This window comes from Manis pentadactyla, chromosome 7 (assembly GCF_030020395.1).
Source record: "Manis pentadactyla isolate mManPen7 chromosome 7, mManPen7.hap1, whole genome shotgun sequence".
In the NCBI taxonomy this organism is placed as follows: Eukaryota; Metazoa; Chordata; class Mammalia; order Pholidota; family Manidae; genus Manis; species Manis pentadactyla.
The window spans coordinates 8,993,897-9,021,297 of record NC_080025.1 but is presented as its reverse complement, the minus strand read 5'-3'; the positions used below and the strand labels follow the sequence as shown (position 1 = coordinate 9,021,297).

The following is a 27,401-nucleotide window of genomic DNA, read 5'->3' as shown; positions in this document are numbered from 1 at the left end:
TACAAACAACGAGGATAAATGTAAAAGAAGAGAGGCATGTGATCAGTTAAGACATTCCATGAAAACCCAAGGCTTTCATGATATATAGACACACGTGACTTAGTGTGTACATCTTCTCCATTAGAAATGTAAACTCCATGCCATGCTAGTCATGGTATTCCCATTGCTTGGCTCTCAATATCTGCCGAATAAAATGATTAAATGTACTTATTCTGGTGGTCCTGTATGTCCTCTGTGTCTGCAGCCTTTGCAGAAATTCTGTGAATAATACAGAGGTGGCCTTTTGAGAAAGAAGCATCTGGGAGCAAAACCCCATTCACAACATCCTTCCCCTGTCGTCCACCCGTCTCCTCCTCGCTGACACAGCCTCAGAAGCCACAGTGCCTTCTGTAGACTAAAAAAAAGCTGTACGGTAAGAACGGCTGTTACTTACTCTAAAACCCTAAGGTTTGGAAAACCAATTGGCAAGATATTTAAACCTGAGGGACAAAACCAGGAAAAACGAAGACAAGTGAATTTGAAATATCAAACAAGCATTTGAGTTGATGTATAAATGCTGTGCAAGAAGATACCTTCTCGGTAAGGGCCCCAAAGAGGGCCGCTCATTTAAAAAGAGGTCAAAGGAGGATACGCACCTGTGTTGGAAGGAACTGGGATATCCGGAGGTCTATATGGAATAGGATTAATTTCTCATTAGCTTTCCTCTTACTGTCAAACGGATTCTTAACAACCCAAGGAAGAAACGAAGGTGAACCCAGCTGGTTATATACACATTAGGCAGCTCACAGGGAAAAATACGAATATTGTGCCTGTGTATACATAGTTGCTGATGTATATAGTTACCAACTATGCACATTGTTTGTGCTGTCAACAATGTGCTTCGTTGGAGCACATTAAATAAAGTATTTTCACGGGGCTACTGAATTGACTACTGAATTGAATAGAGCCTAGACGTAGGTAAATAACACAGAATCCAGAGCGCTGGAAATATTTCTCAGTTTAATTACAACAATAACGCCTTAGCCCATCTTCAAAAGAGGATTAATTCGATCAAATGAGTACCTAATAAAATACATACATAGTCTTCACTATGGTGATCACTGCAAAGCCCTCAGAGTCGAGGACAAATTTTCATTTAGCACTGCGTGTTTCATAACACTCTGTAACAGGGACTTAAAAAATGATTTACATTAGTATGTCATTAAAGTTGTAGGCAGGTATCATTCTTAGATTATTCCTGCACCAGGTCTTGTAGGATGACAGAAAAGCAAGTGTACAAATAAGTACATATTAAATCCATTTACTCCAATCAGCAACTGTTTAAATCCGTATGTAAGGTGCATACGTATTGGTTTGATGTTCCTTAATTGGTACCCACTTAATTGGTACTTTTATTACTGGCTACCCTGTCATAAAGGATTCTGACAGTGACATAATTTTAAATGCCATAAAATAATTTAGAATTCTAAGAATTTTAAGAATCCTCACCATAGAATTCTTTCTAAGATCAGGATAAAACCTCACAAATATTTTATCTTATTTAGGAGGGTCAATTAAACTTGAATTTTAACAACCAGTAAATAATGTGCCAGTAAAGAAAAAGTTTGTGTGTGTGTACGTGTGCACGTGCATGCGTGCCTGTTTATTTGAAAGTGCTTTTCTGTTCCTCCAAAAATGGTAATAATATATTTTGGATGCCTCCTTCAAAGAAGTTGTTTTTTCAAAGTTTGCATATTTTACACTTTTTATAGATTGGAAATTCGGTGAGAGTTATCTGTACAAATACATTGCTTCTTGCATGCACCTACTGAAGCAAAATACCATACTTTTGTTTGGAACACTGCATATATCAAGACATTCCAAAAGAGCGAAATAATATTTTTCCCGATTTAAGTCAGCCCAGAAAAATAAAGATCCTATTGGAAAAGGCACTTTGAGATAGGGTAAATTTTATAAAGTTTGCGCGGCTGAAAAAGTGCCATTATAAGCTGCACAGCTTTGCACAGACAACGGGTAGAATAATATTTGGTGTTTTCCTTCAGTTTGGAATTTCATGCCTTACTGTAGATATGTCTCCATAATGGCAGAGACGGGAATACTCAGAATGCAGACAGCTCACTCACCCTGAGGCGGGCGTGGGGTCCCCTATGCAAAGACGGGACTGTTTGTGTTAACTAACACAGGTCTCCTTTAGATTTTGACTCCTTGTTTGAGTTCACTGAATGACATAAGCAAAAACGTATTTTGTCTGGATTTTCTAGATCACACACACACACACACACACACACACACAAATCAAGTTATCTTTTAGTACCCTGATTTGGGAACGAAATTAGCCAGAGACAGCTCTTAACATTAGTAAATAAAAATTAAAACATACATTTTTTTTTACACTGAATGAATATCTGGATCTTTAACATGCTGACACAATGAACGCGGTCCTACCAATTATTGAAGTGATGTCTGCAATATAAATACGTCTAAATGCGGGAAACTGTAAGACCAGTCTACTGATTAGGTCAATAGCAATGAGCTTAATGTCTCATCTGCCACCATTATTTTTGTCTATTCATAAAATTTTAATATTTGAGAGAAATTTCTAGAATAAGACTTTAAAGTAAGAATTGAAAATATACTAGGTCTTTCTCTTGTTAGTTTTCTTGAGGTTATTGGGAAAAATAATAAGCAAAACTGGACAATCCTCTTAATTAACCTAAGAAAACCTGTAATTTATTTTGAGAAAATCACAGACAAGTCTTCTCAAAGGTCATTTACAGAGAGAGTAATTTTTTAAAATTTGTAGATAAAAGAGTCTGTGCAGGTATTTAGCACTTATATTTTCTGATCCTTTTTTCATGAGCTGATACTGGTAATGTAAGTCATTCGCCCACTATCTCTAAGTGTGTTTCCCTGGTCAATGTCCCATAGTATTCACCCTACTATCTTCAGCTGACAGAACCGGAGGTAAATTTTAAGTTTTGGGAGGAGGTATGTAGAGTTTTCAATAAATAGTTTACAACTTTCTTAAATCCTTCATAGTATAAATTGATTTTTTTCAAACTGTTTTTTGTTGTTACAATTTTTTTTTTCATTTGGCAAACTATGGGTCCTATTATTAGGTATACTTCAAACTTTCCTGAATAAAAAAAAGTGGCATCTTATCATTGCAACACCACTGACCTCGTTATTACTGCATCTGTTTTGTATGACAATTCAATCTTTTGTGACAGGTAAACAGATACTAATTTCTTTTCGTCACAGAAAAAAATTAATGTTCACCTACTCTACTACACACATACATGCAAAATCTATTAAAAAGTCATTTAGGAGGCAGCATAGTGTCATAATTAAGAGTATGGGCTTGGGAATGGCTCATGGGGGCTTGGGTTCTGGTGCTGTTACTTACGAGCTGTGCATCTATAAGAAGTTATAGAACCTGTCTGAACTTGGGTTCCCTCAATGGAGACTACTAGTTTCTATCTGATAAAGTTGTTGTGAGGATTAAATAAGCATTATGCCTTTGCACACGGTCAATGCTCAATAAATATAAGGTGGTATTAATACATTCAACTTAGTAATATAGTTTAAAGAGAACGGACTCATGAAATAATTGTTTTTTTAGGAGACTATGAAGAAAGGAAGAAATCTGCCTCGAGGCCAAGGAACCTGGGACAGCCAATGACTCGTCATCGCCAGCCATGAGGTCCACTCTGCCCCCAAAATGTCAGGCTAAGCCCCCTTACTCTCTGCCTCCTCCTTTACTGCAAGTGTTGTATGAATGGCTAGTTCCCAGAGTGCAACTAACTTCACTCCTGTATCAGGAGTTTTCTTATTCCTGGTCTCACAGAAACTCTTTGCTGCTGTAGATGCACAATTCCCAATCAAAATGTGGGTCAGCTTTTTGGAATAAAGAACACATCACAATTTGTCCTTGTATACTTTCCCTCCTTACTAATTTTACTTGAGCAGCATAAATTAATGTTTTCTAAAGGAGTAAATATCCATCTAAGCTGCTCACAAATTCAGAAATACATGTCGCTTTTATAATAACTACTTGGAAGCTAAGACATTTAATACATTACGCATGTAGTTTACATGTGTATCTTTATTCTTAATTGCAAGTTTGCTGAGAAGTTCTCATTCACTTTTTCAATGTAGGATGCACTGAGCAGAAGTGATGGAATATGTCCTGCTAACTTTGGTAGCAGGATGAAGTCAGTTTGGGTGTTACCCTTCCTAAATGCAGGAGGAAACCCTCTCTGGGCTCAGAAATGCTTCCCAGTAGTCGTTGTGGGCATGCTGGTTTACTCAATCAAAGCTGACATTTAGTCTTTTTCCTACGTGGCATGTACCTACACCGGTCATAGTGGAGGTAATAGATGAGATAATGGAGAAAGGGTGTGTGCCACAACCACCTAGATACTGTCCTTATGGCAGTTACATGGTGATTTTTCCTTGCATACACCCATGTATTTGGAGTGGATTACTCACATGCATAATAAGCACCGCTGGGGACTCATCTTAAGGGCCAAGAGTTGGAGTGTATGTGAAAAGCATTACACTTCACTGTTCATGGGGGGACTAATTAATGAATACCTAATGCCATTAATGCACAATTAGATCACTTATGTTTAACCACATGCTTTCCATGCATACATATATAAATATTAGTTTTGGACCGGATGATAATCCTTCAGCACCGTAACAATTCAACAGCTGTAACCTGTCTTATGCATTAAGTGACAGAGTTGCAGGCAAGCTCCATAAGCAGATGGTCTTACCCACCCATGCTTAATGTTCAAGACTTTTTTAAAAAAAGAGGTGTTGACAAATCAGAACAAGCAGGCATAGTTCTAATGCAAATCGGCCAATTTGCAATGTAGATTACCCTAAAAACTAATTTGGTGTATAGGAAAAAATTAAGCTCTGTTGTTAAAGGAAGACACTATATTACATTTGGCTATAGTAGATTCCCCACCAACATAATTATTTACTAATTTCATTCAACCAACAGAGTTTAATGGAAAAGCAGCTGGCAAAGTATTCATATTTATGGACCTCCTTTGACTGCTCCTTAATTTATCCAAGGCAACATGTCTGTGAATCTCTGGCAGGAATAGCTGTATTTCAGACAGCTGTTTTCCAGCTTCACGACAGAGGCCCTCCAAGAGGAGAGGGTCAATGAACCTACAATAAGAGAAAGCGATAGAAAAAAACTGGCTCTGGTCACACCATAACCTGTGAATACACTATGCTAAATATAAAAAGAGAGAAAGCCATGGCTTTCATCTGGACTAACACCATAATCCACCTTGTACTTTCAAAACAGATAGGTGGGAAAGGAACTGTTTTAAGACGTAAAGAGACTATTTTCAACTTGTCATATTCAAGAAATGACATAGACACATTCTGCTACGGAAAGGCTACTAATGTACCCCTGGGGGAAGGAATAATCAGAGTCCTTAAAATTTGGGGCTTCATTCTTCCGCCCTTTCAGTAAAGTGAATGTGAAGTTCTCCCTTGTTATTTACTCCCTTTGGGTGATCAGAATCACCATATGTAATAAAAATCACTTCGAATACACATTAACACTTCCCTGGCGGGCAGCCACTCTAGGGTCACCCGGCTTGAGTTTTTGGAAGGATGTGACATATGTATAAGCTGGGACTGGCATGATCTTCTGCTTCCTTTGCTAATATTGTAAAATAGCTGACAACACATTTTGAACCTGGTTTCATTTCCAAATGCCTTGGACCTAAATTTCTCAGGAAAAGGCTTCTGATGATCTTGGCAAGAACTGAAAGAGAATTTTTTCATCTTTATTTCTGGCTAAATTGTATATCCAGTCAATTGAGCTTTAAAAAAACCTCCTACGTACTAGATTTTGGTGGGAATTAAAGGTCTTAGATGGTTTTTAAAAGATGCAAATCAATGAGGTGTTCCGAACTGCAAAAGATAGTGTAGTATATTAGGAAAGGAGCCCAATGGCAGGCTTTTAATAAAACAATATAATACAAATTTGATATATAACTGGCTTTTATTTGATATCATATCTCTCCATAACCTTTAAAAAAACAATTTAAATTGACTAAAGATAAGAAATGAGGTTTCGGGAAGCAAAAAGAAGCTCCAAGGCATGGATGTATTCCTATTTTAAAAATCTGTATGGCGTATAACAGTTTAGTTCAAATGAAGAGATTTGAGAATTTCCTTGGGATAATAATTATAATTCATAAATTGTTTCCCTAAACTACAGAGCGCTTAAACAATAAATTATTTTGAGACTTAAAAAAATTAGCTAGACAACCACTCAGTTCATGGTGGAAAATAAACACCAGATAAATAATCAGCATTTTCTTATATACTGCTCCCATTTGAGAAAAAAGGACGGATTTAACTTTCCATTATTTTCTGAACACAGCTGACTCCAAAGCCAGTGGGCCTTATAGGAAGGCTGAGTGGGAATACGCTTAATTTGTAGTAGTTATGGGGACCCACATTATACCCCGGGAGATAGACTGGAGGGAAGATCTGTACACCAATTAGCACCATAGAATTCATTACCATATGACTCTAAAGTAGGCGAAGTGTATTTCTTCTCAAGAACTGAAAATTCTCATCCTCGTAGTCTATGTGAAAATATGTTAGATGCAGATATATTCACCCACACAACAATTACTGGTATTCAGAAGTGCAAAAGAAAAAAAAAATGCCCCTATTCTAAAGAACAGAACACATTTACAATTTCCCTCAGACAACACAGCTGTCACTGAAATTTACCTCTCAGTGACACTGTGGCCATGTGATTTAAAACTCTTTCTCAGCTTTAGGCTGCTGCCGCTCTTTGTGGTGAGGATAAATTACAGCATGAAGGCCAGGAAAGGGCCCAAAGGGGACTCAGACACCCCAAGTCAGCAGTGAATGTCGTCTATGCCCACATTTACTCCCATTCTTAGGGGTAAAGAAACCGATGTCTAGGGAAATAAATTGTCAACACAATGAGAGAACATTCCTCAAGAGAGCTCCTGGGACTATAATTTTACTGTAGGTCACACGGCAAATCAGGTGCAAAAGTTATGTGGGGATTCTAATCCAAATGTTCCCGAGAATTTGTCTGATTTGAGGATGTTATCCTGACGGGGCCCTTGAGATATTACACGACTTGTGAAGGCTGATAAGAGAAGGAAGTCACAAGGCGCTTCACAGTGAGTCAGAATCAGGAACAACTCCGAGGCTTTCTAGGACACGGATTGTCAAAGTTAGTGGAAATCAAGAGTGATGTCAAGAACGCTGACACGGAGTACTTAAGACTAAGATATGGCAGAAGCACAGTCAAACTGACGAACCAGGTTCAGACCACTAAATTAGTTGTCGTTGGTTGATTACTCTGACTGAACAGGTTATTGAACGCTGAGTGAAAGAGGAATTTAGCTTCAAGTACAGGTCAGTCTTTACCTCACTGGGGGCAGCAACTGAATCGAACCCACGCCTTCAAGTCTTTTTATGCTGAAAGTGGCGTATGTAAAGAAAGCCAAACTAACACGAGAGAACAATTCACATAACCACTTGAAGGATAGATGAATCGAAGCATCCAAATAGCTAGCTAGCTGCCGTTACTGTAAACAACACGCCACCCAGTCTCCCCGGCACTTCTTCATAAACACGGTAACCAAACAGGGCCTCTGTTGGTCGGCATGATCAGAGAGACTAGTTTCCCATTTTTAGAGAAGAGGAGACTAAGTGACCTCATTAAAAAAAAAAACACACAAAAATACAATGCCGAGAGGGATTACAGAGGATAAAGTACTGCATATAAAACTGTCAACTGAATAAATTAGACTAACAGGGGATAAATAATATGGAGAGGCCCCAAATGGATACTAATGTTATTGCAGAGGAAGAAATGGACACCTACAAGTCAGCCCAGTGGTCAGGAACGGGTGGTGCCCAGGAGCTCTGAGGGAGCCTTTCAAAGGTGCTCTTATAAACTGCTGTCCTCTCTGTCACATCAGATTACTTAGAGTCACTGGGACCGCAGAGCAGGAAGGATCTTAAGAAGTCCTCTTTTTTGCACCCTTCGTGGGAGGTTTTTAGTCTGTCTGGATTTCTACTGCCAACCAAGTCAGCTATGAAGAATTTCCTTCCACCAACGCCGTGCCTACTGACTGCCGACGACCACCCTCCAAATATATGTCAAATATATAAAGGCATCACCAGGCCTCTATGTCCACGGCAAGTGTGTGAAGTGCAGGGGAGTAAACATTCTTGTGATCAGCATGCATTCCTGTTTGTGGGCTCAGCCTCCTGCATAAAGACTTGGAGGGGTAGATTTACTTACAGACAACTTTTATTCATTTCAGCCCGAATATTCTAGCAGCAACAGTAACAGAAAGTCACACATATCTGGCGTTTCCTTTGTGCCAAACACTGTTTTAAGTGCTCTTCTGCAAGTGTGAAGTCATTTAATATGCTCAGAAACTCTTGGAGATAGGTACTATTTCATTCCCCCTCTATAATATAAATGAGAAAACAGGCACAGAGCACTCAAGCAATTTCTCCAAGGTCACACAGTTCTCAAGTAACAGAGCTGGGAACACAGAGAGGTCTAGAGGCTTTCTGGGTTTTGAATTCATACAACCCTCTTTAAGAAAAAGTATACCAAGTTATGCATATGAAGCTGGGTATCAAAGACAGCAATAATTTAGAATGAGGAAATTACAGTAAATTATAATTTTTAAGCTGATAAACATCACAAATAAAAAAAACGCATAACATTTTATGTTCCTGACATGTCTCTGATAAACATTTTTTTCTATAGTTTTTAGCTACATTTACTCTTTGATTACCTCTTTAAAACAAGGATTTTATATTTTCTATAGAGAGAATATAAAGATAATTCTCTTTATTCAATGTGATTATTTAATATAGTTTATTCAATACAATTGTTTAATATGGTTTTCATTGTTGATTAGAAAAGTTTCATTTAGCTTCACAATTTGTTATTATAACGTCACGTGAATTTTTGGCATTACTGTCAAATGGGGAAGACTTTATTGTGTAATAAACTAATCTTAAGTACTCTTTGAGTTGACGGTGTTCATTAAGCACTTTGTTGTGACATCCTCGTAGACTGGTATGAGTTTTATGTTATATTTGTAAGTATCAGTATTTCATGTCATATAAGCAAGAAATCTTTTTCTGGTATGTTCATATGATTCAATGATACTGGGATGCAGAACACATGTGACTTCACATACTGTTGGATTCAGTTTTGCAGTACACAGTTTTTGATTTTGTACAGGTTTGTGCCCTAAAAATATAGTAATTTTGATAAATTCCTCAAAAAGGAAATATTCGTTAAAAAGAAAATTATGGCAAGTTTTTAATTACGTAAGTTCCATTATGTAATTGAAGGACAGGACAAAACGTAGGTTTTGATTAGGCATTTTATGACGTTATCTGGTGACAGAGAGCCTCTTCCATAGACTAACTTCTGTTCCCATACACTTCAAACCTTATTTTCGCTCTACTGCTTATTTGCTTCTGGTGCAGGGCTCCATCTCTATAGCTTCCTAGAATCTCTGACCCTGTACTTTCATGCCATTAGGTGAGTCGGTAGGTGAAAGGAATATCCCTGAATGGCTAGCAAGAACAACCAAAGACAGCAAGACAGCAATGATTTCACACCTCATAAATACATCCAATTACATCTAAACTAAATGTATCCGCAGCTCAAATTCTCCTTGGCCAAATCCTCAAAGTGCCTTTAGCCACTCCAATGCCATCCCACAGGAGGAAAAATGTGATGGAAAGCAAGCTAGAGGGGACAGAGTCAAGAGATCTTAACTGATTTGCAAGTGTTATAGTAACATATGACCGTATGAACCCACGGTCCCCTTGCAAGACCTTCTAGGGCTCAAGCAAGCGAGGGCCCAGATTGCTTCAGCTTCCCCAGTTTCACAGTAGGTACGTCACTGGCCCTGCTGGGGACCCAGGCAGGTGGCACTAGAGACCCCTTTCTTTACTGCTACCTCACACGGACAGACGTGAGACCAAAGTTCTCCCAGAGCGATCATTTGCAAGTGTGGTGTGTTTCCCTACATCCACTTATTAAGGGGGAATTGGAAAGTCTGAATAAAAATGTACGAAGATAGTTTAAGAATTTCCATATTCTGTATTATTATGACTATGACTTCCAACTTCTGAACATTACCAAAGTCACTAAGAAGATACTGACTTTGTCATCTTAGGGAAGTATATATCAGAAGGGTCATTTTTGTTTTTTTTCAAAATTGGCACCTGCTTTTATTTTTTAATTCAACAACAAAAACACTACTCACTCTTATCCTGATATCAGAATTAGAACACCAAGTCTCAGCCTTGTCCACACTGGCATAGTTCTCATCTCTCTCTCTTCCCCCGTACTGTTCAGTAGGTAACTCCCCATCTGGGTATTTCATTTGCAGTTTCTAATTTCCAGCATCTCAAAGCCCAGAGCAACCATGGTATTTAAAGGGGTATGCTGAGTACTGTATGCCTACGTTCTGTCTGAACAAACAAAGCACGTCTTTGTGATCATTAATGATCTTGTTTCCCAATGTACCAAAGAATCAGAATAAAAACAAATAGCTGGTCTTTTGTAGCTTAAAGGAATTAGGATCTCCCCTAGGCCAAATTTCCATTTGAATTGCCTGAAAGTACATGAAAATCAATGTAGCTCAATAAGCAGGTCTGTGTTTGAGACATTACTAGAAGAAAAATACCACAATAGACTCCACCTTCCATTCATCACACTAATTTTAAACAGCAACACTTCTAGAACCCTCATTTCAAACATATTAACTTTTAATTTCCTGTTAAGCCACATCCATTCTGAGACTAGGTCACATTTTACAACAATACAATGGAACTTTCATGAACTCTTTAAAGCCAATTTTGTTTTTCCTTTTTTTTTTTTCCTAAAAACTTGAGCACCCAAAACATTGTCTGAGATGCAGTTTGTTTCACTTCACAACAACATAAAATCTCTAATTTACTGGACACTTTGCTAGGCATTTTAATAAGTGATTTATATTCTAGTATTTTCTAATAACCCTATAAGGCACATAATATTTATATATGAGGGAACATACTCAGAAAGGTTAAGTGACTTGCCCAAGATCACTTACTATGTAAATGGTGCAGCAAGGATTCAAATTCCAAAAGCTCTTAAACATGAGAGGATTCTGCTTTAAAAATCTCATATAATAGGTATTATTATAGCCTTTTCACATTTGAAAAAACTAAGGCTAAGAACAGTTAAAATCCAAGTTATTGTGAACATATCACAGAACTGATTTGCAAGCATCTATTTTTTTACTTCAAAGCCTATGCTTTTTTTTCACGTTATACTGACTTTCATAAGAAGTGTTATTCAAATATCACAGATGAGCAATAGATGAATGGATAAAGAAGAGATGTGGTACATATATACAAGGAAATATCATTCAGCCATAAAAAACCTGCCATTTGCAACACATGGATGGACCTAGAGGATATTATGCTCAGTGAAATGAGCCAGGTGGAGAAAGATAAATACCATATGATTTCACTTATTTGTGGAATCTAAACAAAAACAAAACAAAATGAACAAAATGGCAGTAGATTCATAGACACTGAGAAGCTTGAGTTGATAAAGTCCATGTCATCATATTTTATGTTTATGTTCCCAGAATTTCTTTACTGTATGTACGTTTCAGGACGCAAGGCTGAAGTGGTTACCATAGGGGAGGGGTTAGGGTGGGTGGGTGGGAAAGGGGGATAAAGGGGAACGAAAATTCTAACTCATAAGTTGGTCACAGGGATGGAAGTATAGCATGGAGAACATAGTCAGGGATTCTGTAACATCTTATGTTGAAAGACAGTAACTGCATAACTGCACTAGTGGGGGTGAGGATTTAATAATATGGGTAATTGTTGAACTACTGAGGTGTATACTTGAAACCAATATAAGATTGTATTTCAACGAACTTCAATAAAAAAATCATAGATGAGAAGATCAGTGATTGCTTAATGGATAAAGAAACAAATTAATTAACAAATGAAAAGTAACTAAGGCAGGCAAGTGCAACAGTAAAAATGAAAAGGTATATGAAATTAGGAATAAATAGGGAAGCCCATGCTTACATCTAGTAATTTTCCAAATAAAGGAGAAATTACTAGTAAATTCTAGAATTGCAAGAGACTTCAAGGGATCCTTCAGACAGGGACACTGGGCATGTGTGGATGGAAAGAAGTTAAAAAACACTCTCCTCCTAAAAGCACCCCTCAAACTAAAAAAGAGCAAACCCCTACTGTTTCACACCTCCATAATTATGGTATTGCTAAAACTTATTGGAATGGAGATTCAAAAATATCTTTGGGATCTTGTTCCAGGATTTAAACATATTTTCCAACCTGAGGTCCTTCATTATATCTAACCAGCATGTAAACAATTCAAGCCCATTTTCCACATTTCTGTCTGTGGGCAAAAGCGAAATGTCAAACAGCCTCCATAAGACAATGCACCCATCTAGGGACAGATCGGAGCCTTCTTTACCTTCATAACAAAGCTTCCAGGTAGCTAACAGTCAAATGTGTTATTCAGTCTCCACCCCAGCTGCCCCGTCAGGTCTCCATCTCTTTTACAGCCTCTGACGCTCTCAGGTACAATCGGATGGCTGTAGGGGCAAATTTTTCCAGCAACTGATAAAAAGAGTAGTTCTTGGGGAAGCGACTCAGAGTGCGTTACTTCAGACCTACCACTGCCCAGGACAGTTAGTATTGCACTTAAAAGTTAGGGAATCTGCAGAGGCTGGCACGGCATTTGCATGACTTCTTCAATTAACTCCAGCCACAGGCCAGAAAGCAGTTCCCCCTTTTTTCTCTAAGCAAGAGAAGAGAAAGAAAGCCAGACCAACTTAGCTGCCTTGACGTGGCTACCGATTCTGGTTCTAGTTAAACACACTCCTAGTGACCTTGTTGAATTAGATCCACACAAGCACTTCCCAGCTCACAGGTTTTGGACCTTGATCCACTTCAAAACTCATAATACAGAACTGTTTGAACTTTTTTAGAGAGACAGCCATATAATATTCTAATTACGTCAACTGTTATTTGCAAATCACTTGATCACATTTAATATTTTTAACTTGCTTCTGGATCTCCTACATATTCTTACATCTTTCTTATCTCATGAAAAACAAAGGTAGGACCATGAGGGTGACCCTCATTTGACCCTGGAATGGGATGGTCACATATCAGGGATGGGATGGTAACTGAGCATCTATACTGGTGCTACTGCTACTAAACTACATTAGTAATAATTGCTGGAGTTCATTTGATGTGGTTCAATCATGTAACTTCTTTTTACTTATGAAAAGGGTCCAATAATCATAAATGCTTTTTTGGGGAGGGAGGGAGATTTATTTTAATCATAATGCTGCTAAAAGTAGATTTTCCTTTGTTTCATTTTCTGTCTGTAAACATCACTAGTCAGAGTCTAAGCCAAGAAAGGAGCAAGACTTGGGACAATGAACCTGAGGATAAATATGCCCGATATGCGGAACACGTGATTTATAATGAGAGGGAAATATGGACATACTAATAAAAATATCAGGATGGAATCCTTTCAGGCAGATAGGGTGTTCAGTGAATACTCTGAATTCATAACCTGTTCTACTATCAAAATGCCTATGGTTTTATGAAAGCCTGAGTGGTTTATGAAGACAGTAAGATGACTAATGAAGAATATTCTTTGCTTTCTATTGGGAACTTTTGCTTGCTTCTAACTGTGTAATTTCTCCTCCATCTCTCTTTCAATTAACCTCCCTGTTTGTATTCAATGAGATGGCACATAATATGGAGAGAGAAAAAAAAATCTTGCTGATTTATGATTATTCTTTCATAAAGTGGCAGCTTCTTTCAGCCAAATGCATAAATGTTGAAATTGAGAGGAAATGCACAGCGCGGTAACTATCCCCAATGAGAAAACGTTTTGTAGTTTCCCGGGTTGTTTAATCAGAGGCTCACAAAGGTCTCTTTTTAAACGGCCCCTCAGGCTTCACTGTGGACATATACACAGGTAGTCAGAGGATGGAGGAAAGCAATTGGATCTTTGCCTGCCAAAATTTGGAAAACTGGTTCCAATAATTGAAAAGAACAAAACAATGATTTAAAGGTTCTGTATATCTTTTAAAAGGCTCACTTTGAAGATTTATTTTTAAATGAGGCAGTCCTTCATTTCCACATTGTTACTTATATGGAGTATCAAAGCAATGAAATAAAATGAAATAATAGAAATTGTTCACGACCACAGCAAGATATGTTAAATTATATTAAAAGGACCCACTGCTAACAAAAATCCTATGTTCCCAGACAACTGGCAAGTCGTTCAGAACAGCTTGGCTGGGGGAACCCAGCCATGGAATGTTGCCAAGGTCAGTAAGGACACCAAGGGAGTGATTTATTTAGTAACTGTTGGTTGGCGAGTTAAATCTGTCCATGGATAACTTTACGGTGCATTTCCTGGTTTCCCAAGTTCTCTCTGTGTATGTTTGTTGTACTTCCTAGGATACATACAGTCAGATAGACGACATGTGCCCCCAGATGAACTCCATTTACTTCTGACAGGTATGAGGGTGGCGGGGTCATAAAATATGATGGAGTCTGATTAGAGACATGCTTTTCCTGCCCTGCCCTGGCATATGGGCATTCTGGGACGTGTGGCGTGGCCGTGTGCTCACGGGAGGCTGCACTGTCCTCTAAATGTCCACAGAAAGATACACAGATGATGGCTGTCAACTTTTTTCTGCCTTAACATAGTTCACATGAGCACCAGGCAGCCACCGCCCTCAGAGCCCTGGTCAGAGGAGCGGAGGGGACGGCTGTGTCAGAGGCTGGATGGGCCCCCCGGGCTGTGTAAGTGCCCTTTTACAGTTCCCCCGGCTGGAGGCGGTCAGCTCACCTTCAACAAGGGAGGTGTTTTGCAGGGAAGAATTAACGTAACATGCCTACTGTTCAGAAGCTTGCAGGGCTGGTCCTGGGCTGGCGTCTGGAAAGCTGAAATTCCCACTAGGGATGCAGTTATTTTGCCCACCTGGATCACTCAACACCTGCTCTTCTGCTGAGAGCCTGCAATTCTGGTGGTTGTGGTGGTCAGACGCTTCGAGCAGCCCTAATAAAAACCTTTCACTCAGAGTCTCAGATGGGCTTCCCTGGGCAGAAACTCCGCACACACGTATCGATGCATTTCACTGCTGGGGAAAGGCGCGCGCTGCATGGGACCTCTCCTGGCGGCAGACAAAGAGCACAGGAGGCCTGTGTGTGGATTTCTCCAGAGCCACGTAACAGGTCTGCCCCTGTCCTGTAACTCCGTGAGCACAGCCCCAAGTCCTCCGAGCCCTTCTTGGGGATCACCACATGGCAGCATGGGAAGGAGCCTTGGACACAGAAGCCAGGGGGGCCAAAAAGGTTAGAAAGAACCTCACTGAAAGCTTTATAAAGATACAATTGTGGCAGAACATAAAATATATATGATTTTGACTTTCCCGTGGAAAAATTCCTGGCTAACCAAGTCCTGTGAGCAAGAAAGTGAAGAATATAATACTTATAGATCCATTGGAAGAAAAACTCTTTTAAGATCTCGAGATTCTCCTGAACAGCTTTATAAAATTTTACTCTACAGACATGGAACAAATGTGGAGAAACGTTATACTTCACATTATGCATTTTCTGTAGGACTGTGCCATTTAAATTAACATTGTATACTTAAACCGCAGTGCGGTAGAAACTACTTAGCTTTGTTGTACTTTAATTAAATGTTTTAACTTCAGTGACTCAAATGGCAAAATTATAGTGCCACGTATGTTCTGGATATTTCTGAATCCAAGCTAAATACCAATTATGTACTGACATTTTGATCTTAAACCCCAATTTGATTGCTTTAACCTACTGATGTTCATAACATCGCCATATTTTAATAAGTGTTAAGTATACCAATTTAGGAACAGCTAGGCTTGTGCATTTTATTCTACTTCATTTCTGGCGGTACTACAAAATAAAGTCACAAAGAGTCAAACCTCTATTCCAGGGATGCAACTATATCGACGGGGGCAAAGGTGTGTGATTCTGCAATCTGTGGAAGCCAAAAAGGCCCCATACCTGGACTCATTTTTTAAGGTAAAAATATTTCTGTTATGCAATGGCAACATGGGACACTCACAAGTAATATTCAGTAAAATTTACTTTATAAGTAAGAAACAAAATCATCTTTCTGTGAATCAGTGTTTGTGGCTATCATGAAAACAAAGATTAAAGAATTCTTGCACTTGCTGACAGCTTGGCGACAGCAGTTCTAAAAAGATGTGACTCGCCATCATAAAGATAACCTAACATAAAAGGTAGCTCCTCCGTAAGAACGGTGAGGAGAAATTAATCAGAAGGATCAGCTTTGCCAAAACAGCAAAGAATTCGGCTCTGGTGCCGCACGAGGGGGAGAGAGCAAAGCGGGGGTGCCTACCGATGGTGCAGTGCTCGCCGTTCCAGCCCTGGGCGCATTCACACCTGCCGTCCTTGCACGTCCCGTGCTCCGCGCAGCGCGGGTGGCAGGCTCTCTGGTTGCACGCTGGGCCCGTCCAGCCTTCTTCACAGCGACAAGTCCCCCCCATGCAAACGCCATGGGGGCCGCAGTCCACGGAACATATTTCTATGTTGAGAAAAAGCAGCAGCAGAATAGGAGGGAAGAGAAGTGAGGGGTGAGTAGGGGCCTGAACAAGCGGCGCTAACCTCTTCCGCGCGAAGGCCTGCAGCCGATCTGTGACAATGAATACGAAGTATCCATATGCTAAGTAAATTTCAGCTTAGGCTACTAAGAATTTTAAATAGTAGTGCACTTTTTCATTCATCACGTAATTGCATATGGGGCCGTAATGGTGCATAAAATACACGTGACAGTTTTGTCATAAATTATTTCTTGTATAGAACACACGCACACACATACACACGGGTTACTCACTAAACAGAACACCATTCATAACAAGAGGCAAACACACACATACACACACTTAATTATCTGAGAGTATCTTTAGGCAGCCAGGAAACACACGTGTGTGCACACCACACACACACATCAAATTAGTATAAAATTAATGAAATACTTTAGTGTCCGAGCATGTCAGATAACTAACAGGAGCTGGGTTTCACCACTATAGCAAGAATTGAAGAGGGGTTATTTCCAATCCAACGGTTTAAATTTTTTAAGTATTCAGAAACTTTCATTAAAAGGAATCTATTACAGGTTTCACATTAGCTTGCTTTTTGACATGCTGGTTAAATAAAAGAAATGGTTTTTTTCTATTAGGTAAATTTGTGCTGCTGACACATACAACTTGTTTAGCAAAATAATGGTAGAAAACTATTTTAATAATATGTACAAGGACGGACGCTGTCATTTGAAAAGCAAGGTTTTTCAATTACTAAAAGTAGGAAAAGCAGCACAAGGGATTCAAGGCCCTCAAAACCTGTAAGAGCAGGTCAGGGCTTTAAGAAGTCAGGGTCTGTGGTACCTAGAATTATCATGTATATAAATGTTGAATCACTGTGTTGTACACCTGAAACTAATGTAATGCAATACTGTTGTCAACTACCCTTCAATAAAAAAAAAAAAAAAAAAAAAAAGTCAGGGTCTGAAGTAAGTCGTTACCCTAAAAAGCTTTTTAAAAAACTTCAACTAAATTCAATTGAGAGAGAGACAGAGAGAGTACTTTGAAGGGTATTTTTTTACTCTTTACATATAAAGTTAAATAAACTTAACTATCCCCTTTTCTAAGAGTGTGAGGCTATTGCTTAGTTTTGGTTTTCTTGCAAAAATAAAAATGCTGAACAACAGAAATCTGAAATAATTCTAACAAACTCAAAATGGATGACAAGCCTTATTTTGACATTAAAAAACGGTAATCTTCATGTAGTCCCTGCCCCTATTCTTCCCATTCATTGCTCAAATAACGTTTCTCAGACTCCATAATCTCATCCCACCCTGCTGCAGAATTTTAAAGACCACATCAAGGCTCTATGAGAGTTGTAACATTTCTTATAAACAACAGCCAGGGCTATTAACTGGAAGAGAGGGTGTGTGTTTTCTCATGCCACATTTTCCATCTCGTTTGAATTAAATCTTTGATTAAAAGATCCAAGATGGTTTGATTAACTTCAGACGAACAGACGTCAACTCAGCTCCAGAAGAGAGAGAGAGGTTTCTTTCTGAGCACTCTTTTTATGCAATCTGATCAATTTTTCATTAGGGTGAAGGTGTTTATCAGCATTTAGCACACTAGCTTTGAGCAAGGTGCGTCAATCTTTGTAATGAACTTATTAATTAGAGTAAATTTAGCTGAAGTGGAATTGAAGGGCTAATTAATGGACAAGCTGCAGATAAAGACAGAAGCAAGCTGTGTTGCTTTCAAACCTACAAACTTTCTGGTGGAAAGAATTCATTTCTCCTCTTTTAGCTGCTTATCCAAATGTTTCATCAGGTCTAAAAATATACTCTCCTATTGAATTCGAGATATCTGCACATCAGTTCCACAACAAAAGAGGTATAGCTGATGAAGTATTTTGCTTTTAGGAATCAGAAATTCACAATTATACTGCTAGTAGACTTTAAGTCATGTAGATTAACAACGTGTTTGTAAACTTTCAATGAGAACTGTTCAATATGCAGATAAATTTGAACTCGGTATGTTCACAGGATGAATATCTTCATATTTGAGGTCTTCATTAAAAATTCTAAGTTTTCTGTCTCTTGAAGTTAATAGCATGATTTAATAAAGTTTTTCTTTGCTTAATTCTTTTTTTTTTTCCCAAGAAGAGTACTAGAGTCATTATTCAACTCTATATACTGAAAGTTTAAATATATGGTAAGTTTCTCTTTCGCATTAGGGCCATACAAAGATGAATAAGAGGAAGATCTTTGCTTACTGTATCTGAATAGTCATTTCATACACAGGAAAAAATTAGATTTTCAACTCACGAAATAATTACATCAGCATAAAAAAATCAGTCTGAATATGCAAAACAATGATATGTGATTTTGGCAGCCAATTTAATCGTTTAATTAACAGTTATATATTTCTTGAAATTCATAGCAGCATAATTTTATGAAGACTGAATATTACCTTTTAAGCTACATAATAACAATGACAAACTACTATTTATAAAAGAATTCAGGTAATGTATTAAATGTATATGAAACAGAAAAGGGGTTATTTCCCTATTCCTTTCCTACTTAGATAATTGTAGGCAGGAAACAAATTAGAATGACAATATTTTAAGCAAGCATTATTTTATAGTCAGTATTATTATGCCTATTTTACTGATGGAGGCATAAGAGACATGAACCAAGTAGTTTTACTATATAAGTAATTATATCTATAAACTTTAACCAGATTTTTTTGGGGGGGGCAAAGAGGGGATGCATTTTTTTAGTATAGAAGCCAGAAATGGAAATAAAAACAACAGAACTAAATGCCTATCTTGATTCTTGTAACTATTAAAATATATATTTAAGAATGGAGGACAAAACAAATTAACGTGTTATTGACAGGAATGCCACGTCCCCATGCTTGATACATGTTGGCTGGTGAGGATTTTCTAAAACTCTTTAGTGAGCCATTCAAGGCACTTGATAATCCAGCCCCCAATGTCTGTTTTTATTCTTATTTGTCCTATACACGTTTGCTCTCACAGGCATGAATTTTGTAACCAAATTCTGGTTCTTCAAGCTATCTGGATCATCAAACAGTTCTGTAAAATGGTGATAAATGTATCATATATAAGCCTCGTCTGCCTCAGGAAACGTATGGCTCGACAAGGAGGAAGGAGAGGAAAGGGAAAGAGAAATGAAGTTGGGCAGAAGCAAGCAAGAAAATGTTGAGTTGTTTCTGTCTAGAGTAGCTACTTAAGGGTTCAGCAGAAGTTTTCATCAACACTACAACTTAGCCTTATATAAAACTCCCTTTAGTTTGGGCTTCCAGGATTCCATCTGTCGTAGGTGACGTGGCATACTGACCTCTCATCTGATACTGGCTCACAGGGTAGAAGACATGTCCCCTATATTTAAAAATCATTTGTAAATATCGTTTTTTTTTTTTCTCCTGAAAATACGCATGTTCATTAGCTACCTGGCAAGATTTCCTTGAGGTTTATGCCATGAGGTTATACTAACAGATGAAATAATTTACTTTTCATTTCATAATTGGGGAACCATACCCAATCAGTGCTTATGTGAGGAAGCGCCTCTGGACGGATGAGCAATCATACATGACAAACTACAACTGGCCTTGAGGACCCACTGCCGTAGCTGTCACCACCACCACCACCGCTACTTCTTTCAGCGGTTAATAGTGAGTACTTACTATGCGTAAGGAGCTATTCTAAGTGCTCGTCACAAAGTAACTCATTTAGTCCTTACTGAAATTGTGTAAGCAGTACCATTATCACTCGCAGATAAAGACACTGAGAAGTGGGTAACTGGTCCCCCATCATCCAACTAGGGAGTGGCCAGTTCAAGATCTGGACACAGGCAACTCAGCTCCAGAACCACCTGCCACTGAACAACGGGGGCTCAGGGAAGAAGGCAATCAGTGTGGGCAGAACGAAGGGTAGCCAGAACCTGTCACGAATCTAAGCCTTACGCAGAATGCTTTTATTTACTCCATGTTGCTAATAAACGTGTCGTTTTAGTGTCTCCTCTCTCCCACTTCTCCTCCCCTTCTCTCCCTTCTCCACGTTTCCTCTCCCTCTCCCTTCTCATTCTCCCTCTTCTTCTGTTGTATCATTGTTTCTTGGAGAGCATGAGTGGCCAAGAGCAGCACTGCCTTCTCAATTTCTCACTGGTCTTCCCATGGCCTCCCCTAGGGCCCTGCGAGCCAGAGCCCGCCCCCCTGTGCAGCCCATTCAGAGATGGGGACGTGAACCCCCGTCTCCCTTGATTCAGATTTTCAGCGCTTCTCACCAATTCTGCACTCTGTCTGCTCAGCAGGTCCTGCCTAGTTTTCCTTTACAACGTCCCTCTGATTTCTCCTCCTCATTTGGACTAACTCCACACTACTTCCTGCTCTCACCACCCTGCCCTTCTGGGGGAGCCTCCAGACCTGTCTGCCAGTCCTCAAAGTCTCACTGCTCTCTCTCTGACCTGTAATCTACCACCACAGTTCTAAAATACTATTCTCATCCCATTAGTGGGCACACTTCCTTTTTCTCGGTGAATTCTCCATTGTCCAAACCATCACTTCTAAGCTGTGTTCCCTAACACTGGACCCAACCCTGTTTTTACCAGCAACACTGGACCCAACCCTGTTTTTACCACCAAATACTTTTTCTTCACGATCTCATGTATATAATGATATTCTCACCATGGAACCTTTGCAAATAGTAGTAGTAGTAACAGCCCTAATGGTGGTGGTTGCAGCTATATTCAAAATCTATTACGGGCTAAGCAGTGCACGAAGGACTTTATATGCTTTGATTCAAGTAATTCCCATCGCATCTTTGTAAAGAATGTGTTATGGTTAAATCCATTTTATAGGTGAGTAAACTGAAGTATATAGTCATTTGTCTAAGGTTACACAGCTGTTATGTACTAGAGACTGGATATGAACCCAATTATCTGATTTTAGAGTCCATGTTCTTAAGTCCTTTCTCGTATTGTCCCCCGAGTTAAGATACACAGCCCCATACTCTACACTAACTGCAATGTTTAAAAGAAGGCAAGAAGTGTTAATGAAAGTCACCTTGAAAACTTTCAATATCCATCAAGGCAGGATTATTTCTCTGAATGTTGATCGAATTTAGCATATTATTCCATGTAACACTCAATAAAATATTAAGCTGGAGTGTACTGGTTTCTAAGTATCTCATGTATGTTCACCTTATCTCCCCAATTAAACTGTAATCTCCACCAGAACAGCATCTTTTCAAACTGTGTGACTAATGTGTGGGTCAGGGAATTAATTCATGGGTTGTGATCAGCATTTAAAAAAAGATGTAATAGTCTTGAGAAAAAGTAGCAGTGTCTATCACCTTGTAAAGCTTTGTGTCAATTATGTGAGTGTATGCATGTGTATATATATACTAGGTCACAATGTAAACATGTATTTAAGACTGTAGGTCATTCAGGTCATAGTCAAAAAACTTGAAAGCTGCTATTCCCAAGGACAGGAATGATTCATTATTCTTTTATCCCTACAGGGCCTATCACAACACCATGTACATAGTTGGTGCTCAATAACAACTTGACTGATTGAGTAAAATTACAACCTGCTATTTCTATTGTATGCATAATTTACAACTCAGTGTTAAGCCATTATACACATCATCCTATCTCTATATGTATACTCTTTATTATGATCATGTTTAACCTGATATTGTCAAATCATTTTTAAATGAGACTTCTTTGTTTATGTGGACATATGCTTAAATCTCCATGCTGTACATGGGTCTTAATAGTTTAGAAGACAGCATTTTACTCAAATGACAGATTATTCTTTAAGATACTAATAAAGGAGGAATTTTAATTGATAATTTTAATTAGACAAATTGACTAAGCTTGTTCCTATAAGACAACTGTTTCATTACTTTTAATGTTTCTTTCTATAAATAATCACTTGAATAAAATCTGTATTAAAGTTAATAAGTATGTTTTAAAAAATTAAAATATCTTAATCTTTAGCTTAACAATATTAAGCACTGAATTAGACTGCATTTATCAGCCTCACCATTTGAGCAGTCTGGGCCAGTCCAATTAGGGTCACAAGTACAGGAGCCACTTTCTTGAAGATACGTTCCGTGACCAGAGCATTGGTCTGGACACATGGTCTTCAGTATTTCACAATTGCTACCACCCCAGCCTGGATTGCAGTGACATTCCCCATGGATACACACGCCGTGATTAGAACAGCCAGGGTCTAGACAGTCAGCTAGTGTAAAGAAAAGAGAACAAGTCTATGATTAAATCTAGAAGATACCATACACAGAGCATGCAGAATAAAGAATTAAGTCCCCATCTCATTTATATGAACCTTCTGGATTCTGCAATATTTGCCCATCATTTTCAAGAACTTGTTTCTGAAAATGCAATGAATTTTACAATAAAGTGTTAAGATTAAGCTAGGTAACTGAGAGTCTGGCAAGGATTTGTAATTTTCATGAATTTATACACATATGCTCTTGAGATCTCAGACTATTGCTCTCTGTTCTGCTTAATCAGAGAATAATAAGTATTGGCTTCTCTATAACAAAATTGTATCAGCTAACCTAACCTACAACCACTGAGAACTGACAGCTGTATGGGACTCTCAAACTGAGAAATAAATGAGTTGCACACTCCCTATCCTTCTTAATTCACTTTAATGTGCTTTAGATGACGAGATTTAATTTAGCAACTTGACTCAATAAAACTTTACACTTGTAGGGTCAATGGCCTGAAAATTTAATTCCAGAGACTTAATTGCATTACTTTGTGTGTGCAGATCAATAAAATCAATTTGATTGAAGAACAGAAATGGTGTTTTTCTGCTTTTTGAAAAAACAACTGCACTTTACAGTATAGCATCTTGACTATTACTATACACAGTTATGGAATGAACCCATGAGGTCATACTTTTCTCATTAGTATATTAAGCTTACTCTTCTGTGTTGTGAGAGATGCCAAAATACTAGATTTAAAAGCCGGCATAAATGTGAAAAACTGTAAAAAAAACAAACCAACAGTCTACTGTTGGTTTCAGGACACAAATGTTCACTTACTTTCTCAGAGTAAAAAAAGGCATTATTCATCCTATTGAAAGCAAAGCCCTTTGGTATTTGTTGCTCTTATTAGCTAAAATGTTAATAAGACTATGCGTCCATAAATATGAAAATCCGAATTACTTTCATAAGGATGCACACACAAAGATTCAGCTGCACAACTAAAAGATTACAACTATAATCTGTTGCTTTATGCAGATAACAACAGACTTCTGGAAATACTGACATGTTTACCTTCTTCACAACTTTCTCCTTTGTATCCTGAGTTGCATGCACAAGAGCCCATGATACAAATCCCACGGCCCCCGCACTGAGGGTCAATACACTGGGTAGTCGGCACGTCACACTCGGTGCCCTTCCAGCCGCTGAAGCAGAGGCAGCGACCCTTGGAGTACTGCCCATTGCCGCTGCACAACACCGGGCAGGCTGCTGTGAAATGAAACACGACAGAAGGGTTAACAGCCACGATTCTGCTGAGCTTCTCAAAGAACAGACGCATCGTTGGGACAAGCAGTACGCCAGATGCCCCCTTTCTCTCCTGTCTTGGTGGATTCTTGTATTACTCGTGTTTCTACAGCTTATTTATATGGGCTTAAGAAAAGAATTCAAGTCGCATACCCCTTGAACAATCCGGACCCAGAAATCCCGGAAAACAATGGCAAGTTCCAGAAACACACTCTCCATTTCCATGGCAATTTCGGGGGCATTCCACCACAGACTCTGAAGACAAGGAAAAGAAGGAATAGTTATTGCTGATCACGTGGCCTTCCTCTTGCACGAGGTAAACTCTGTCACTTGGATCACTTTTTCTATGTGTTGGAGGAATTACAGACGCTCCGCTCCATAACCTGAACAGGATTCATCTCTACCAGATGACCTGAATAGGACAGCAGAGCAGGGCCCTTTCACATGCTGAGGTTTTTTTTTTTTTTTTTTTTGTAATTTTTTTTTTTTTTTTTTTTTTTTTTATTGAAGGGTAGTTGACACACAGTATTACATTACATTAGTTTCAGGTGTACAACACAGTGATTCAACATTTATATACATGATAATTCTAAGTACCAGCTATCACCATACCAAGTTGTTACAATATTTTGACTATATTCCTTATGCTATACATTACATCCCGGTTGCTTATTTATTTTACAATTGGAAGTGTGTACTTTTTCTTGGTTGTTGTTGTTAGGGCATCTCTCATTTTTATTGATCAAATGGTTGTTAACAACAATAAAATTCTGTATAGGGGAGTCAATGCTCAATGCACAATCATTAATCCACCCCAAGCCTAATTTTCGTCAGTCTCCAATCTTCTGAAGCATAACGAACAAGTTCTTACATGGAGAACAAATTCTTACATAGTGAATAAGTTACATGGTGAACAGTACAAGGGCAGTCATCACAGAAACTTTTGGTTTTGCTCATGCATTATGAACTATAAACAATCAGTTCAAATATGAATACACATTTGATTTTTATACTTGATTTATATGTGGATACCACATTTCTCTCTTTATTATTTTTAATAAGATGCTGAAGTGGTAGGTAGATACAACATAAAGGTAGAAAACATAGTTTAGTGTTGTAAGAGAGCAAATGTATATGATCAGGTGTGTGCCTGTAGACTATGTGTTAATCCAAGCTAGACAAGGGCAATAAAACATCCACATATGCAGAAGATTTCTCTCAGAACAGGGGGGGTGAGGTTCTAAGCCTCACCTCTCACATGCTGAGGTTTTTAATTGTTTTCATGATGTCCTCCTCCAAGACACTTCCAGATCGTACTTCCTTCTGGCCCTTTACGGTTTGTCACATATTCACAAATGAACAATTTAAAAATATCCCTCACATTTCACCTCCGGCTTTTGCACCCTAGGAGTCCCTCAGATTTGATGAAGACAATGTAGTTTCTATTCTTTGGGCTGCAGCCTAGAAAAAGATGCTTCGAAGACTGTTCTTACCTATTACAATGGTATTAAAAGACACCTGCTCCGTATTTTTCCCGTCATTATAAAAAGCCAGATGCCAGATTCCAGAATCCAGGTACTGGATAAAGCCGGCCTCGTGAAGGCTGACGGACCTCGCCTGCCGCGTTGCTCTTTCCGACTCGAGCAGGTTCCTCTGCTCTCTCGCAATCAACCTGCTGCCATCCAGGAGCTCGACAAAGTCATACTGAGGATGAGGATGAGGAAGACAGGTGAGTCGGCGGAAATATTACATGCACAGCTGCTGCTGTCTCTGTTTTTTTTTCTTCTAACTTTTCTCCTTTACCCTAATAAATGCACCGTTAGAAAAAGGTCCCCGATCGACTGGCATCTATGCCCAGCATTAGCAGGGATGAAGAACAGTACCTACTGCACACCATGGTGGTATTTAAGCCTCTCAGGTCATCTTTTCCCTTAGTGTGTGATGTGGTTTCCAAATTTATTTAATTCTTCCTACCGATTAAAAAGTTTGCTGAGTTTTGGCAGTTGGCAGATACAGCCATAAACCTGTCGCATTCCCCACCCAGCAGCCTTGTTTTAGTTAGACCACCAGATGGTCTCTGAAGGTCTTCCCCCTCCGACTGAGTACCATGCAGCCAGGACTACTTATCCTTATAGGGAAACCCTTCCAGGAAGACACTAACATTTGGCACTGCAAAGATGAGGCAAGTCGATTCTTGAGCAGAGCTTGAGCAGGGTCAGAAGTCCAGGAAGCAGGGGACCTGGGGTGAACTCAAATGCGCTCTACCCCAGGCATTTTAGGGGCTTTTCCAGAACAAAACCCTCCTCCTCTCTGGGACCCTCATGTGACCACCGAGGCACCATGGAGAAACCCATAGGTTTTTACTTAATTACGGTTCTCCTGAAAACATGTATCAAGATGTCTTTCCATCTCTGATCAAAAGTCTAAAGAATTAAACAGTGAAGGGCTTCTGAAGAGACGGCAATATGCCCATTTATTATTGTGAAGTCAATTCTCATTAGACTTACTTTTTGTTTTAGTAAGATTAAGCAGGAACATTGGGGAGCCGGAAGAATTGAACTGGAGAACCTTTTAAAAGATAATTAAAAATATGGAATGTGACTGGTAACAACGAGGTGAAGTTTTGTCACCGGAGATAAGGTAGTGAATTTGGAAGACATCTGCAAAGGCTCCCCAACATAGTTTTAATCAACTTGCTAGAAAGCAGTTGCTTAAAAATACAGTGGTTCAGTTTCTACAGGCTCTTATACAGTTTTACTTTATTTCTGAGGTGTGTGTTTATGATGAAAAATGTACCATAGAACTATATATGCATTTATAGTATATATATATATTCATATATACACCATTAATGTTACAGAACTATGTATGTGAATGATCAATATTCTACTTTCTGATAGATTCCTTCAATGGAATTTCATCAGAAGTCTATTTAAGGAAAAGTTTGTTATATGAATGCTTAATGAATGCTCACAGTCAAACTGGGAAAAAAATCAGTTGTTGGGATTCAGAGAATCAGTTAAACATGTTTTCACTGCACTGATCACAGATTTTTGCTGTTTCTATTGGACAGAATTTAGAAATTTAATTCAGCTTCTGATCTACTATAATTTTTA

The 27,401-nt window shown here is 38.7% G+C and overlaps 1 protein-coding gene across 10 annotated transcripts in view; it reads right to left on the bottom strand.

Moving 5' to 3' along the window:
• TENM3 (teneurin transmembrane protein 3) overlaps positions 1–27,401 on the bottom strand; it is a 1,816,466-nt gene that overhangs the window by 77,484 nt on the left and 1,711,581 nt on the right. For all 10 annotated transcript variants that reach the window (XM_036894289.2, XM_057505071.1, XM_036894291.2 and 7 more), the window contains 5 exons: positions 25,779–25,989; positions 24,439–24,540; positions 24,055–24,249; positions 22,791–22,991; positions 16,538–16,723 (listed from right to left, as the gene is read on the bottom strand). In XM_036894289.2, coding sequence (XP_036750184.1) covers positions 16,538–16,723; positions 22,791–22,991; positions 24,055–24,249; positions 24,439–24,540; positions 25,779–25,989 — 895 coding nt within the window. The remainder of the gene's footprint in view (positions 1–16,537; positions 16,724–22,790; positions 22,992–24,054; positions 24,250–24,438; positions 24,541–25,778; positions 25,990–27,401) is intronic.